The sequence below is a fragment of the Drosophila miranda genome, chromosome 2, assembly GCF_003369915.1.
Source record: "Drosophila miranda strain MSH22 chromosome 2, D.miranda_PacBio2.1, whole genome shotgun sequence".
In the NCBI taxonomy this organism is placed as follows: Eukaryota; Metazoa; Arthropoda; class Insecta; order Diptera; family Drosophilidae; genus Drosophila; species Drosophila miranda.
In genome coordinates, this window is record NC_046675.1 from 25,325,112 (window position 1) to 25,343,438 (window position 18,327).

The 18,327-nt window shown below is 40.9% G+C and overlaps 1 protein-coding gene across 1 annotated transcript in view; it reads right to left on the minus strand.

Annotated features, from left to right (window-relative positions):
• Positions 1–517: 517 nt before the first annotated feature.
• Positions 518–18,327, minus strand: part of LOC108154943 (irregular chiasm C-roughest protein) — a 110,287-nt gene continuing 92,477 nt past the window's right edge. Inside the window, 1 exon segment of the mRNA XM_017285440.2 lies at positions 518–1,530. Coding sequence (XP_017140929.2) covers positions 535–1,530 — 996 coding nt within the window. The 3' untranslated portion in view covers positions 518–534.

Below are 18,327 nucleotides of genomic sequence, written 5' to 3' on the forward strand. Positions count from 1 at the left end.
ACGGCAAAAAATTTACTAAAAAAGGAACAAAAATGATTGAAAATCTAGGTGAAACAATGTGCACTAGAAGTTTTGATGGTTAGTGGTGATTGAATATTTTTAAAAATTTGTAGAGAATTTGTAATTGTTATCATAAATTAGGAAATGAACTGATAATTTCGAAGAGAGCATAGTTATGTGTATCTAACGGACTAGAAATTTCGAATTTTTTCAGCTTTGAGTCATATTTGTTAGACTGGACGTGTAAAATTGCTGAATTTGAAAGATTTTGGTAGAGATTCCACAGTTCCAGATGCGATCTATACTCGTAGAACCAGCAATGCCATTTGAAATGACAATCATTAAAAAAGAGAGTCCCCCTTTAACATTCTACGCTTTTCCACAATTCTCATAGTTATATCCTAAGAAGGGTTGAACTTTTGGGACACCCTGTACCATCCGCAGTCAGAGCTAAGTGTAGGTATTAGTGTTAGTGTTACGTGTTACAGTAGCTGTGTGTGTGCTTGTGCGTGTGGTGGTGTGGGGGGTGTGCGCCTAATAATAGTTATTATCAAATGGTAGGCTATCACTGGAGCTCGTGTAGTGTTGCTGCTGCTGCAATTGAGGCGGCTGTGGCAGCACTTGATTGCTGCAACCATTCCGCTTGATTGGCTTGTTGCCGTTGTTGCACTTTTGGTGCTGCTGCTGCTGCTTGTGCATGGCCTTGAAGTCGTCCTGCGACTTGCTGTTGCTGCCTCCATTCTTGGAGCAATGCTTGCCGCTCTTGTGCCCCTTGCCTCCGTGCTTGGTGTGCTTCAGGCTGTGGTGCTGCTGCTGCTGTTGCACATGCAGCTGGGGGTTCGAGTGGTCGCTGGCAGTGCCGCTGCTGCCGTAGCTGTAGATCTGCGACTTGGACTGGCTGCGCAGCGGCTGCTGTTGCATGGTGGCCACACTGTAGTGATCCAGGCTATCGAACGTCTGCAGATAGTGGGGATTTATCTGGGTGCAGTAGTCGCCTCCGCTCTGCTGCTTGCGATCGAGAGTGTTGCGTGTGCTGGTGCCACTGGGATGTGGCAAGTGTGGGCCAGCGTTGTAGCTGAGATGCTGATAATGCGACTCCACATTGACCTGCTGCTTGGATCCGTTCTTCATCGGCAGCGGCGGTGGCTGTGGCTGCGGTGATCTTCGGTTCGTGTTGTTGCCATTACCGTTGCCGTTTCCGTTTCCGTTCCCGTTCCCGTTCGACTTGAAGCTGTTGTTGCCACTGTGCAGCGTGAGGCTGTTGTTGCTGTTGCTGTTGTTGCTATGGCTATAGCTGTGATTGCTGTTGCTGCACTCGGACTTCGTTTTGATGGCAATGAACGCATTGGGCAGCGGTGGCAGCATTGGCGGTGTACCCGATGGCGTGGCTGTCGATGAGGAGCAGCTGGTGGCTCCCAGTGGTGCTCCTTGAGGAACTGTTGCTGTGGCGCTGGCCACAACCACCAGTTCCCTCTCCCGCTCCCGCTACGCGATGTGATGACCGCCAAATGTGCGTAGCACTGGTACGCTCTGATTTTTTGTTGATTGGTTGGTTGGTTGGTTGGTTGTTGGTGGTGGGGATTGTTGTTGGTGGTTGTGTTGTTCAGTTGGTTGTGGTGGTGTTGGTGGATTCACATTACAATTGTGGTGGTGTGCGTGTGGTGGTGGTTGGGTTAAAATGCGCATTGGTTGGCGGTTGGTTTGGTGGTTTTTGGTTGGAAAATGAAATGTCAGAGCGTAAAAAGAGACGAAAAAAGGAAAAGAGTAGACACTTATCATATAAGTTGTGTTTGATATAAGTATATAAAATATATATATTTCTTTTACTTTTTTTTCTTTAAAAGATAGTATACTTAGGTATCCTCGTGTGTGTGTGTGTGAGTGTCTGTGTGTGTGTGTCGTTGATTGATTCGTGGGGGAGTAGGGAAAAAGTGCGTCAGTTGTGGGGACATATCGCGTTTAAAGTAGTTCTTTTCGGTTTCTTTTGATTGTTCAGTTAAGTAGTTCATATATATACACATATAGTACTATTGTTGCTAAGCTTTCGACCCACTTACAAGTGCCTCTGCTACTTGGTGCATTGTTAAACAAAGGAATTTAAACAGAAAACTTAAACTACATACAATATTTACATAGAGTGTGATTAGTGCTACAATAATGACTACATATAAAGCGCCTTGTGAGCTTCAACTGGGGGAGGGGGTTTCAGAACTTATATTAAAGGCAGCTCCTTGGGGTGACTCCCTGGTGCAAGTCACTCGGAATTTCATGCATGGGAGCAGTGACAGGCAGGCAGGCAGCAGGCGGGGGGGCATGGGGCAGGCAGCACACTAATTTGGGGAGCGAAAAACTTATTAAATTTAACCGGGGAGTACGTGGCAAGCAGTTGGCCCGCATTCACGGAGAAAAATATAGCTAATTAGCCAGGCTAATTTGGAGAAAAAGTCGCCTTAAGCTGCAACCCACGAAGTTGTCGCATTTAAATGACTTCTGGTCTCCACAGAGAGAAGCAGTCTCCTTCTCTGCAACGCTCGTTCCTTCCTTCGTCCTTTCGTATGTATGTTGTATGTTTGAGGCTGACTCGGTAATTTTTACATTAAATTAAAAAAGTTTCCGGCCCGCCCCAAGGAACAGCAACTGTTTTTCTACCCTCCCTCCCTATCTGCCCATCTTTCTATCTGCCTGTCTGTCTGCCTCTCTTTTTCTCTGAGAAGCTCAGAAAATGCACTTTATGCATAGTCAATAACGCACACATATTAAAAGCATATAGTACTCTTACGAAGGGGGGAGGGCCGAGGGAAAACTTCCAGTCGTTCACTCAATGCACTCTCAAAGACACTACAGGGTGCACTTCTCAAGGAAACTTGGAGCTGCTCCTCGGAACAGAAAAGTTGACAGGCATTGACATAATTTTACGCGCAATGACAACTTGAAAGAGCAGAAAGAGGAGCTGAAGCCACCGCAGGATGTCTCTACATGTCCTGAAGCTCTCTCTTTCTCGAGTGCAGGCAAATAAGCGCGTAAGTAAGTGTTACACCCACTCCATATCCCCCCAAACCCCATACCGTGCACCCCGGGGCGCTTTTTCAGCCATTTCCATTGCATTTTCTGCATCATTTAGCTGCCGCTCAGCAAATTGATGGAAATTTAATAGACTTGCCACATAATTGTGGCCGGCATTTGGCGGTTGACTGCCCTGGCTAATGATGGATGACAAAGAATCGAAGACCAGCTGTGGCAGGATCTGGCTTCCTGGACAGGACAGCACCAAACGGTGGACCAACATCATCAACATTAGCAGCAACAGCAACAGCAGCAGCAGCCGGAAATGGGAATGGAGGGGTTAGAGGGTCGCTGTCGCCGTCGCTGCCTCAGCGGAAGTTCAACTCAGTGCCACAAAAATTTGAAAACTTTGTAAACAAAACTTTGAGCTCTGCACTTTGCTGCTGGCGCGAAACGAAACGAAAAACATCAGGCGACGATCCGCAGGACCTCTTGGATAAAAATGGTATTCTTCCCCCTCCATTCCCTGTCAACTGCACAAAGTTTTCCACACGGCAAATGGTAGCTGAACTTGCTCTAAACTTGGCCGAGAAGCAGGACCCGGACGCGGACGAGAGCCGGCACTGCCACTGCCACTGCCACTGGAGTTCCAACTGGAATCCACTCTGCATACAACAACAAAAGCTTTCATCAATTGTCCGGCGGATGTTAGGTTCACAGACAGAGACAGCACATAGATGTATGTAGATAGAAAGAGGGAGATACAGCAGTGTCAGGGACAGGGACAGGGACAGGGACAACGACAGTTGCAGCCAAGCTTCCGCTAAGCTCGGCTACATCCGGCACCCAAATCACCGTAACCATCACCCCCACACCCAACCCCCAACCCCAATAGCAAACTAAGCGGAACCCACTTTCCACTCGCCAACACCCACACCGATCAAAGCTAACTGCACTTCAAAAATGGCTTCTATCCTGAATACACTGCACTACAAAGCAAAGAAGTGAGGGAGTGAAAATAAAACTAAATAGAAGGAAGTGGGAGTGATGGAATCGATATTGCGACTAGAAGATACCCCCGATTAACCCCTGGGGTTACAAAGTGAGGAGAAAACTATGAGTATGTCGATTGGCAAGACTCTTCCAATCACAGAAAGACAAAAATAACTACCAGTATTTGAATGATTTCCAAAGCCGAAAGCGCGCGGTGCCTTATTTGCGGGAGAATAGGGTATATACCATATACCCTTTTACCCCTAAAGTACTGGGTATTTGTAAATATTACTTTGAGCTGGTGATGCTGCTGCAACAGAAGTGGAAGATGGCTTTGCTCGTTTTGCATTTCATTCGAAGAAAATGCAGCAAGTTTTCCCAACCTTCCCTCCAACCCCACCCCCGCTGCAACTCGCGTCCTTGTGTTGCTGCTGTTGCCTTTGTGTATCGTACAATTGTAATAACTATCTCGGCGAGTGTTTGAAATGCGTTTACCAAAAAAACTTTTTACGGCTCTCAGCCACTGCAAGAGTGCAGGAATTTTTACGCTTTTCTTTGCTCCTCCTCCTGCTCGTGCTCCTCTTCTCATCCTTTTTTGCATGGCCGAAAGGGTGGCACGTATTTATTTCTGTTTTAAATAAAACGCAAAAACGGGGCCAGGCCAAATGGTTATAGTACATAAAAGTTGCGTGCTTCTAGACCGGGGAACCCAGAAAAGTATGCTACAGTAATTTCTTGTAATTTTTCGCATACGCCCCGCTGTAAATCCAGAATAATGGCCGCCATAACAGATAGCATATTGAGGTAGTAATTGTTCGAAAGCGAAATAAATTACCCAAAATGTCTGCCACAGCAAAAGGTAGTTTAATTAAATGATTAACACTGATATTTACAACACCATTGCGATACAGTGGGAGCGTGAGAGTGGGAGAGTGTGACCATCAGACTGGTTGGTAACGAAATAAAAAAGGGGGGCCGTCACACCACCCAGGACTTCCGCCGCCCATTTTGGAGTGTGCACGAGCACGATTCGGGGTCAACCGGAAATACAACTTGCGGTCGTGTCGCTTTCATCGTGTGCCTGTCCCTGTCCCAGTCCCAGACCCAGTCCTCTCCTGTTCTGCCGTGTCTCTGTCCGTATTCGTGTCCGTATCGGTGTACCATAGCCGGACGCGGACGCGGACCCGGACTCGTACTCGGACAACGGTCAATTGCTTTGCTTAAACAGTCGACGGCCGCTGCTTGTTTTGTTTGCTGATTGCGCAAATATTTGCGCAGGCATTAAACGCTGAATTGATGGCCAAACGAGACGACCGTGCGACCGCGATGGCCATGGCCGCCGCCCCAAACACCGGTTCCAGCACCGTCTCCGGCCGCAATATAAATTTAAATATTAACGCCCCGACTTAACCTCGATGAGTCGGCCATGAGACCCACGCCTTCGTCATCGTCATCGTCTGTCTGTAGGTATTTCTCTTTCTCTATCAGCCTCCTTTCAGTCTGACTTCTTGACCAAAGTGAAAGGCAAACGTTTGCCTTAATGTTAACAGCCTCGTTACTTTTTATTGCACGCACTGTGCAGGAGGGTCCTCCCTCCTCCTTTTCCCTACCACCGAATGGGCGCTCGCAAAAGAAAACTTAGAGAGGTTCCCAGCACTAAGCCAAAATATTCCGTGTGGTCATTACCAAAAAACCGGCAAAAGCAAAAGTAAAAGCGAAAAAGGTACAAAAATTGTGATTATGAACACAAATTTGCGCTTAAATTGCGGGCGTTTCGTGTGGTTTTATTAAAAAAACCGCCAGGTCATTAAATTTTATTACAAGTTTAATTTTTCAATAAGGCAGGGTGCCGCACCAGCAAAAAGGAAACTCCCAAGGATGCTTTCGTTCGGTTGTTAGCGAATTTTAACCAGGTTGCAGCTAATCGCAATGGGTTGGTAGGTTGCTTAAATCTTTCCAGAAAGCTGCTTGGGAATGGGTTAATAAATTTGTCTAAATTCCGCGTTGGGTATGGGTATGAGGGTTACTCAAATATTGCTCAGGAATCAGGCATGTGGGGCAATGGGTCTCAATAATTCTTTTATGCGTATCAACACTTGTTTAAAGGATTTATTGGGACATTATAGGGTTTTCATGACCAGGTGGTATACAAAAGTACGGGGTCTTTCATTATTTTTTAGCTCTAAGAATTTCTGTACCCTTCAGAGTGTTTACCATTCAAGAAAAAAGGTTGGCTAATAGTTTTGATGGTGCTAACACTGTTAGCAATTTCCGCACTTATGTTCGTTTCCAAAGCAAAAATGCACCGTCCCTGTGAGCCAGCCCAGCCACTCTGTCAACGAAATGACTCTGTTATGGACTGATGAAATAAGTTGGTCACTAAACGAAGGGTAGAAGAAGGGATCGGGGGGTTTTTGGACGTCATACCAGTGCGTGTTTGAATTAGTTTTACGGCCACTAGTTGTGTGTATATTTACTATTTTACTTGGGGGAAGCCGAAAAAAGGAAGCGGAGCTCATAAAATGCAAATTTTGTGTGGTGTTTGCCTGGCGGTGGCGCCATATTAAAAAATAAAATGCACCTGCAAACACACACACACACATAAATTACGTTTATAGTGTTAGAGGTGGAGGTAGGGCGGAAACTTTACGCACACCAGCATACCAATACACACGCACACACATAGAGAAAACTCCCATGAAGCATTTATGCCATTTATGACATCCGCGCCACACTCTGCCACTCCACAACAGTACCAAAAATCGGGGAAGAAAAGCTTTGATAGTCGAAGAATTAAATACCTAAGATGAGGCAACACGCTTGATTTGGATAAGAATTTTTGACCTCTATACAAAATATATGAAATTGCAATTCGGAACCTTTGATTATCTTAAGGATTAAAAGGATTTACGATTATCTTAAACAAAAAAAGATATAGTTGTCTGTGAAAAGACTATATCAAATGAATAACTAATCCATCTAGTGGCAACGGATTGCATTATCCTCAGAAACAAAATATTCAATCTCACAAAGTCTATGACCACGCCATGGTGGTTCCAAAAGGAACGATCTTAGCCTAGAACCAGATGCTTATCAAGAATATATGAACTATTTTGCGGTAAAAAATGCATCTTTCTTTGCCTGGCAAGCCTCTACTCAAAATCGTAATAACCTCTGCAAGAGTATGGAGGGAAAAGAGTAAGGAAAATGTGAACGAGGGAATGGCAACGCATAAAAACCATATTAAATGCCTCTTGCTTCTCACTCTTGTTTTTCTTGTTGTTGGTTCTTGGCTTTTGTCTTAGACGGAGATGGAGACCCAGCCCGAGTCCCTGGTGCCCGAGCCATGTTCTGGTACTGATTCTCCTGCTGGAGATCTGGAGACGAAGTCTGAGTTCGGGGGTTTTTGTTTGTCATCTTTTAATGGCGCAATTAGAGCACACAGAATGCGTTTACTGAAATCTGAGCGGCGGCTGGTGCTGCTGTGACGTTGCCAGGCGTCATAAAGGATTTTTAATAATGGCACCAAATTACAATAGACACACACACAGACATACACACGCACAACCAAAGCCCACAAATTGCGTATACGCCGTGTGGCACTTTGAAACAAAAAACCCCGAGCCACACGACAATGCAAAGTTCGGTTCGGTTCGGCGGCTGGGCGTGGCAGTTGTCTGCCAAGTCGAGTTCGACTTTGCCTGCTGTTTGTTGTTTGCTGTAATTTGATGCCCCATTGTGTGCCACAATCCTCCAGAGTGTAGAGGAAACCACCCTGAACCACCCTGCACCAATTCTGCTACTCCTGCACCACTCCCGCAACCACTCTGCCACTCCATGCCACTTCTAGTGTCAGTTGAGATTATTTTTTTCCTCCATCTGCGTTTAGTTTTCGCTTCCAAGCCATTGCTATGCAATTTCGGGGCAACGCCTTGCCTTGAGCGTAATTTATGCGCGCATTGTTTCTTCATTTTCCAGGGGCTTGTCATTAGTTTTCCACAAGAAGAAGAGTGGAGAGTGGGTGTTGCAGCAGCTGCAGGAATTTATGGGCTTCCATGTTGCTTTCCTGTTGGGAAATTCCGCTTTTCACACAGCAGTTCACGTGGCCTGTAAAGACAACTTTCCTGCCGCTGCTTAGAGTGGTCGAAAGGTTTCCCCTGAATTACGAATTGTTTTCCGATTTTCCCACAGAACAAAAGACAGGCATACAGATAGAGCTACAACTCGTATGCTGAATGGCTAAATTAAAGGCTTTAAGAAATTGAGAGCATCGACTGGTCTGGCTGGATGAACTCCAAGCGGAAATGCACACGCAATAAATTATGGCTGCGTCGAGTGGTGCAACGCAAGGCAGCAACAGCGAAAGAAGGGGGCTGGGGGCGGTAATGCAACATAAATCCTTTTTTTGTTGTTGAAATTTATGGAGGATTGAACTTAAAACGAAATACAATAAAATGCTCTGCTTGCAGCGAAGATGCGGCACCAACTGAGACGGAAACGGAGAAACATAAAAATAATCAAATTTATTAATGTCTGAGCAAACGGCAATACCCTGGAATGTTACGCTCAAGTGGAGACGTCGGAGTCTGAGAAGCCTTGAGAATGAAAATCAATTTCAGGAAGTTTCTTTTGAGTCATATGAAAAGAAACTAGCGCTACATCCTAAAGAATATTTTATCCCAGGAATACCCTAGCATACATCCGAGAGTGGGAGATGACGGGGGAGATGAGCGTTCAAAATGCAGGGCAAAATGCACATCTGATTGGGTACATTTTTGTTGAGTAATTTCAGAGGACAGGAGCTTTTTATTCAGACTGAAATAAGCCATGCATAGGGTAGTTTTGACCTCGTCAGAGAAAAAGTCTTTCCGTTTTTCCATTTCAGCCATTTCCCACGCACGAGGAACATCAGCAGCAGGCAAATGCTGTAGCAGGAAGCAAAAGAAGTCCAGCAAAAGATGTAATAAAATTAATGCCAAGGCATTATGTGCTGCTCTCTCTTGAAGTTTCTACAGACGATTTCTGGGGTCTGCTGTCAGTGTGAATTTGTGAATGCAATGAGGCATTAAAGCACCGCTGAAAGGAAGGCACACGAATAACGAGGCCATAAGAAGGCAATGACACCAGAGAGTCAACTATCGAGGCGACGAATAAATCATATCCGGAGCCACATTCAGGTTCTGGGCCACGTGACGCGAGAGCAATATTTCAAGAGTGGAATATCAAAGTGAATAAATGTATACAAAAGCGGGTCGATTGTCATTAAAAATACGAGTATGTGTGAAAAATTATCCCAGAGCCACCGTACGTACTTACGCTGTTTTTTAATTTACTGAAAGAAGTTATTGATTTCTGTTGATAAAAGCTCACAAGGCGCTTAAACTAGGAGATCTCTTATGCATTTACGATACGTATATATGAACGACTAAACTCTAGATTTGTTCCATACAAAATTTCAATCAAAGTTGTGCTGTGTGCAACGAGCTTCATTATATCTTTTTAGTGCAAGAGTGGTGCAGACACAGAGATAGAGAGAGAGAGAGAGAGTGACAGATATATATATATATATATATAAAGCGAGAAAGAGAGAGAGAAAGAGTGGTCGGATGAAAATTATAATTCAACTAGAAAACTTATAATTAGTGCACTTGAGTGAGGAAAAAAGTGATCCAAACAAAAGCGAAATGAACTTTTTCCAATTCAGAAAATGGTTTCAAACTAATAAAATACAACAACCAGACAGAGACAAGGACAGATAGATAGACAATGCGAGAGAGAGAGAGAGACAGACAGAGAATAATATAAATTATAATTCTGGGGCTGCAGGTGAAATGCTTAATTCAATTTTTACGTTAGCTAGAATATATTTCAAATTGCAATTAACTGAAAAACCAACAAACAAAAAAGGAGTAGGAGAAGAGGAGTACTATGTACATTTAAAAAAGTTTTTGCTCTGTAACTAGTTTCCAAACAACACACACAAGGAGGGAAAAAAGAGAGCCATATGGAAATTACTTTTGGGAGAGACTGTAGCAATATCGTGGTGGTGCGGAACAGGCAGTGGCACAAGCTTGGCTTAGAGGCTACGTTAACAAAAGCGTTTCAAAAATGTACGAAAAAATAATAGAACAGGCGGTATGGGAGGGGCGTGTCAGTGGGTTATGGGTTAGGCATTCGTTTTTTATTTCTGGGTATTATCTCTGGTGGTTGCGATGATGGCCGTTTTTTTGGGGTTGGGACAACATTAATTCATTTACCAACTTAAATTAAACGTGAAATTATTAATTGCTGGCTTAATTAATTTATAATGAGTTTTTCCAGTGGCATCTGTGCCACATCAGAGATAGAGAGGGAAAGATTGATGAAGAGGGAGTGCAACAGAGAGAGAAAGATAGAGGCAGAGCAGTAGTGCAGCATTGGCAAATATCAAGTATACGCAGTGTGGAATCCAATACAAAAAGAGCAATAGGAATGAACGTGCTTTGGCTTAGATGTAGTACAGAAAGGAGAGCGAGTGAGAGAGAGGCGGGAAGAGGGTGCGCACATATGTATGTATTTACGGCTGTATGGGCGTGTCAGAGTGTGAGTGTGTGATGTGTAAGTGAGTGTGAGTGTTTCATTGCCAACTTATTGTCGCAGGAATGGTGTCTAGAGTGTTGTTGCGGGCGGGAGACATCTCTTCGGTTGATCACAAGAAAGACATTCCGTTTAAAATTACAATATGCACTGGATGATGCGTACACTATGGGCTAGATCTTTAATATAATTCATCATTTAATCAAATATATATATAGATATTTGTATATATGTATGTGTGTGTGTAGATATATCCAAAATGAAAATGCAACAAAAGTATACAGAAATTCCAATAAAAAAAACGTTCGTATTCCGCTTGCACCACATAACAAATCATGATTCAGCTCATCGAAAACTGTTAGACAGTGTGTCTCTGTGTGTATGTGTGTGCGTTTTTGAGGGGAGTTGGGGTTATGTATACGAGTATACGAGTATATGGCATATACAATATATAGTTAGTATTTTTAATTGGCAAATCACGATCATCAATCATCAATCAGCGAGCGAACGAGCGAGCGAGCGAACGAACGAACGAACGAGGAACGAATGTCACCAACTTCCGGGTTTTTATATACGTATATTGTATATATTGATATATAAATATATATATAGATGTGTGGGATTCTTGTGTGTGTATATGGGTGTATGCTTGGATATATATTAATATCAAAGTAAAATTCAATTCAGTTCATTCGCTTATAATTACATCATCGAAAGTTCATCAAAAAGAGAAAGAAAAAATGTAATCCTTTACATAAATATTCATATTCATTAGTATATCTGGTATATATATATTTAGGTGGTTTATATATATATATATATATATTCAAGGTCAAGATCATCAATCAATCAATTCATATCAATTAAACAATTTACATGTATGCGTATATATGTATAAGTATTTATATGTATATATATATATATATATATATATATATAGAGAGAGAGACAAGAGAGACAGAGAGAGAGAGACAGTAAGAGAGAGGTTGGAACAAGACGAGGGTTGGGCTGGGTTGTGGATGGGTGGGTATTCGCTCACCAAGTCCACGTAATGCAAAAGAAAAATCACAAAAATAGTACACTGAAAAACAACAAATAAATCACTTCGAATCGGGGGGAATCTCTAGACTCTGATCTTCTTCTTCTGCTTTCCACTGCTCGATTCTTTTTTTCTCTATCTTTTATACTAGCTTTCTCCTTTGCTTCTTTCCAGAGTTCGATAATGCTTAAAAGATTGTCATACGTGTTTTTTTGGTTATTAGTTCTAGTTATTCGTTTATAAAATACAAATCACAGTCATCACAGCAAGAGGTTTCATGTTCAAATTCATATTCAAATTCAAGTTGAAGCATATGCCAAAAATAGTCAGTGTAAAGTGTATCTATGTGAGTGTTCGAGTGTGTTTTCGGGAGTGTGTATATCTGTGAGTGGGTGAGTCATTTGATGAGCTGCAAGACCGATTTTCATCCACCAAAAACGCCAGCAGTCATCAAACACTTGAGTGTGTATTTAAAAAATATTATTTTCAATCAACTAACAGTGAGGGACGTTTGGGGCGGGAAACCTTAAATAAATTCATATCGAAACCAATAGCAAAAACGGGGCCGTGGAGATAGATGTAAGTGCAGAGAGCGCCGAGCACTCATGAATAAATCACAATTCACAAAAAAAAAATCAACTCGAAAAGGAGAATAAAACATGTTTTATTGTTCCATATCCATTCATACATACAAAGAGAAAATTATCCAAACGTTTGCACAAGGCAGAGCACACGCATGTAGATACGCAGGCACACGCACACACAGATGCCAGCACAGACACAGACACAGATGCAGACAAGGGGAATCCAAAGAACAAAATCAATATTAATAATAATGCCCAATGCAATATTAATGGGAAACTCAACTGCAACGGCAACAGAAACTGCAACAAAGTGCAACACGAGGGAAATTGTGGCATTGAAGAATCGAAGCATTGGATACCCTTGCAGATCCATTGTTACTATGGAAGGTACCTACATATATGATCAAAAGATTCTACATCGATAAAATATATTGAGAGCTATGACTAATATTGATATTTTGTTGGATTGTCTTTTGAAATACTGTAATGTCTAATGTCCCATCTACTTTATTGGAAAGGCGGCAATAAAAACAGACTGACAAGGGAGCTCCTGCTCATAAAATAATAAATAATACCCTCTCTCTGCAAGGGTATTGTAAAGGTATTCAGGCACACACTGAACCGAATAAATGTGAATACGAGTATGAATAAATATTAATGCACACACACGCATTCGCAGTTGAATTGTATTTTTGTTTTTTATTCGTTATAAATTTGTTTCATTCATAATGTGTTACTTATTCCCATTCTCCTTAGTTTCACTTTTTTTTTTGCTTGTTGTTTTGGTTTTTCTTTCTTTCTTTCTTTTTTCTTCTACAAATTACTTGCTCTGCATTATTCATAATTATCATATAAATATTTATATAACATATTTGTTTTGCGGGGGGGTTGGGGAGAGGTTTTTTTATTTTTATTTAATTTGGTTAACTGTTTTCTTGCTTAAACAATTCCATGAAGATTTTTCTATTAAAAAATACAAACAAAATAGACAAAATGCCACAGACACGAGCGACAGAGAGAGAGAGAATGCTAGATCGAAAATCGGGATTATAATGTATAGGTATATGCATAAAATAAATACATACATATACGTGAGGGTGTTTCTTATTTGTGTTTGTGTGTGTGGGTGTGAAGAATAATGCAGGTGGAACTGAAATATAGTTTAAGCTAACTCTTTTCTAATATTTTGAAAACGACAAATCAAAGATCTGCTAGTGGGATACAGATCAAGGGAATATCATATTGAATATGGTTTCAATTGTGGGACAAATCAATTCTAATCCGATCTGGATGCTTATCTACTAAGACTAAAGCTCTTTAAATATATAATAAATTAATGAGTCCTTCTCTATCTGGTTGTATATCTAAAATATAGGAACAAATTACATGGAATTCTATTTACTTTGAGAGTTTCTTTCTTTTTTTCTTCTCTGATATATATACTTTCAATTCTTTTGGATCAGACAGATTAAATGGAGGCTACATGAATTGAAGGCTTTGTGGCTTAAAATTCGACTGCCATTAGTTGAGATTCCACAATTTCTTGAATAAATGCTAAAAAGTGTAGAAGAAAATGATATGGTAAGAGTAATATATTTTCCTTTAATTTTTTTGCATTACGCCAGGCAGTTTTACCACTTACTAACCAAAAGACCTGTACGGGAATATAGAACAATAGTTCTCCAATAGGACATCGCAAAACATATACCAAAATCGACTTAAAACTTACAGGAACTCTGTGCAGGAGACAAATCTTGGGGAAAAGGTGAGTAACAAATTGCAATGCTGCTTTTGTTAGTAGAATAAATAAATAAAAAAACAAAATTGGATTACAAAATGATATAAAATTCTTTTTATTTAAATTAAAGTCGCTTGCTGTTTGTTTGTTCATTTTTTTTTTGTTTAGCTAAAATAAATATTAAGATTAATATTAATAAATTTATTGTACACATAAAAATCATAAACTAATACAAGGTGCATACATTTATACATTGCATTTACTTGAGACTCGGAACGAAATCAAATGCTCTCAGAATAAATGTCACTGGCGGTGGCCGTGGCTTCAATCGTCGGATCGCTGCACGACTTCCGTATGTAAATTTTAATCGGCGTCTGCAAACGCTCCGTTTCGTATATCTTTACCTTCAACTAAATATCGGAGGAGTATTATTTAGGTTGAGAAATTAACAATAGGGATAATACGGATTACATTGAACATACAACATTTAAATCAAAACAAATAATCAAGCACAGTCAATCACAATGCAGATGATGGATGTTCGGGGGGGTGCTACGAAAAAAATTGCGAAAACGGAATTAATTATCCTTAAACAAATTGCTGCTTTTTGGCCCCGCAGACGCAAACAAATATCGGACGTGACATACAAAAAAATTTCGAGCGAATCGGAACCAAACAACGCGTGCCGTGAAAAAGATTCAAACTTTTTAATATGCATAAAGCGCATTTGGTTCTCGTTTTTCCCATACATACTTTTTCTGTACGGCTCTTATAATTATTAATTTTGTTAATTAAATAAATGGACCTTTTTGTGTGCAGTCTTCTGGTGGCTTTAATTAATTTTTGTTCGCATACAATTTAAGGAGAACTTTTGAGCGTGCACAATAAATGCGGGATATGAATGCAAACCAATTTCATGACTGACAGCGGAATGAAATTATAATAATTGCAAATTATGATGATTGCTGTTGTCTGTCGATGGTGTCGGGAGGTACATACCGGAGCTCTGTGGCCGAAGGAGGTGGTGGCGTGAGATTATATTTATTGTTATTATTTGCATTTGCACTGCTTTTTGATTTGTTTGCACTCGACAAATGGGAAATATTCGAGTTATCGAGCTCTGCTCAGACGAGTCCTTAATTGCTTGTAATTAACTGCCATAATGGCCGCAAAAGAAAACGCGTTTCCACTGTCAGAGCGTGAAATCGGAAAGAGGAAACTTTCGATGGTTTTTTCGGTATGCCTCGAATGTGGATAGTTTTTGTGTTGAATCAATCTTTTTATTGAAGTAATGGGATGTTTTCCGCTCAATCAGCAGTGGTTGCTGCTATGATTGAGTGTATATAACAATCTGGGATTGTTGAGAGTGATTTCCCTCCACACTTAAAGTGGATTTAAATAATTTGCAATGCAAAAATTATAGTTAGTGCTCAGAATCGAATTGACAATGATTTATTTAATGATTGCGAATATCTATCGATCTGAGAGATAGATAATGCAGTAGCTTTCTTAAGATTATGATATACTGCATTCGATTGGAGTAGATTCATTTTTATCTTCGAGTAAATCAACCCTTGCCAATGTGAGTGCGAAAAAGAAGGTGCATTGCATTGCATTCGTGTGGAGTGGACATGCCAAGTGCTTGGTTGGTGTATGTTGTATCTCTATCTGTGCCTAATATATGTGAATGTGGGTGTTGTGGGTGTGCTGGCTATAAGATACGCATAGCCTGAAATACCTTCCAACTTAGATGCGGATTTGGATTTGGATTTGGGCAACTCGTTTCCGGGCCACTTACTCAATTATTATTTTGCGAGTAACTTTTGCATAACGAATCTTGTCTAACTGCTCTTTAAGCCCGACAGACTGACTGAAGGCCCGAATGTTTTGGCCAAACAATGTATCAAAGTGTTGTGGTAACAGCTAATTGGATTATGCGATTAGCAGAACTTGTCCAGAGCCTGTTCTATGGATCCTGGGCCCTGATGCTGGAGCAGCGATTTTTGTTATCCACATCTTGGGCTGAAAAGTCTTGGCAGCTGAAAAGTTTTTGGACAAAGTTCAGCTCGCATGCAGCTCGCATTTTCCTCTTTTGTTTGTGGAAAGCGCGCCAAATTGTTAAATGATGCAATGAAACCGTTTTTGTTGATTCCCGGAAATTATGCTGCGTTTAACAAATTGCATGAAAATGTTCCAAAATGTTCCAAAATGTTCAGCCGACGACGACGACGGATGGGCCGAAAACTTTTGTGGAGTCGGGAGTCAGAAGTCGAGTGGAGTGGAGGAGTGGCAGGCATCTCAGGGCCATTTGTCGGCCAGAAGTTGCAAGTTGTTTTCTGATTTATGCACTGACAGTTTGTGGTGCGTGTCTGAGGCCATTTTATTTATGAGTTTTGTTTTTCCGAGCAGCCAAACAAATGCAAAAGTATGCAAAGATAATACTATTTACTGGGTGCCCTCTCAGAATCCGTCTTCTGTCTGTCTTTTGTGGTTAATTAAAACGAAAAGAAAACTTTCGATACACACATACACACACATGCCACAGACACGAGCAGGAGAATACAAAATATAACCTTCACAAGTACATATACTACGAGAATGTATGCTATATGGGGGGAGAGTAGTAAATTCTGCTGTTTGTACTGAGAGCAATAAAAATAATCACACGGCTCGTAAAAGTGAGGATAGGGGGAGTGGAAAATCAAATGAAAAACAACACAGATATCACGTGTTAGAGATGGCTAAAGCACACACAAAAATCAGGGACGGCACATTCGTTGCGGTTACATTCTCATCATTTGGCAGCGTTCCAGATAAAGACAACAGATAGGGAAAACTCATGAAAAACAAACACACGCACACACACTCACCGCACACATAAACGAAAGGCATGAAAAGATAAGGCCAAAACATGTTGCAGGTTGTTAATCAAACAAAAACAGGCACAAACACGGGCAGGGGATGCATGTTTTTAGGAAATGAAAGGTGTAACAAATATTATGAAGAGCGCGCGGCGCGTTCGCACAAAAGCAGGCAATCAAAAAGTGTGTGAGGTGTATTTCTGTAGAGGATATCGGAATCACCAACACAAATGCAAACTGAAATGCCAAACGGAAACGGAAATGGTAATAGAAATGAGAGCCAACAGAAACAGAAACATAATTGGAATTGTTTTGAGTTGCACAAAATGCATCGAGCACAGACAGTTGCTTTACTGGATTATACAGCATTACTGGAATATTACTGGAGTACTGGATTACTGGATTATTTGCTTTGATTCAATATGCTTTACATGGTTCATTGACTGAGGGGTTTAGGGAGTTTTGGGGGGTTCTGGCAAGGTAAAACATTCCGCATGGTGTAGAGTAGAGTATAGAGTACTTTTGATATTTGGTTTTTCTTTTTTTTTTACGTTTTCTTTTCTTTTTTTGTGTGTTTTATAGAGAGTATTACAATATACTTGGTTTTTGTTGCACCTTCAGGGAATCAATCTCAATCTCATATCGAAAAGGAAAACTAATCGAATAAATGTCGGTAGTTATAGTAATAGTTGTAGTAGTAGTAGTAACATCATTAACATAAGTTATACATACATATACATAATGTAAACTAAATGAGAGCATTAGCATGTTAACGTAAAACATAATGAATGCGTTCCAAGATCACACACCTATAAGTACATATGCTATATGTGACCAATAGGCATACATACATACATATATATGTATAGAAAATACTATATATATATATGCATATCATTGGTAAACTTAAATAAACTTTGAGCTCAAGGCTGCTCACTTCTTGTGTCACTTTGTCTTACTTTTTTTTTGGTTTTTGCTTCTTAAACAAACGCAAACACACACGAACATGGGCTTAGGCATTATCAGTATATATGATATATAGTATATGTAAATATAGAAAAGTGAAAAAATTCAAGTTGTACAAATGCACGCTTGGCGGCAGTTCTTGTCCTCGACACAGATTCTTTTGCAAATCATGTGTTTTTGTGTAGCAGTGTTTCTGTGTTAAAAGTTATGGGTTTCCTTCAGTTTTATCTGTAGTATCAGTATCAGTACCAGTATCAGTATCTGTCGTTCTGTCTTCTGTCAAACTAAAAATGGAAACAATCTTCTATCTAGAATCAGGTGGGGAGGCGTGTATAACCTTGGTATTTCTCGGATGCCCCTGTCAACGATCGTCTCTTAAATGATGAAGTCTTTTCTTGTATGCAATTGTAATTTGACTTTTATTAATTTATTTGGAGCAGATGCAGCTACTAGGGGGAGTGGCCACTCTCGATAAGTTGATGGCCAGCCATAAAGCAGCCAATGAATTATTATTGTTGCAAGAGGCAAACAGGCATTAAGCCTTCTCCACACACACCCTCCCTCTTT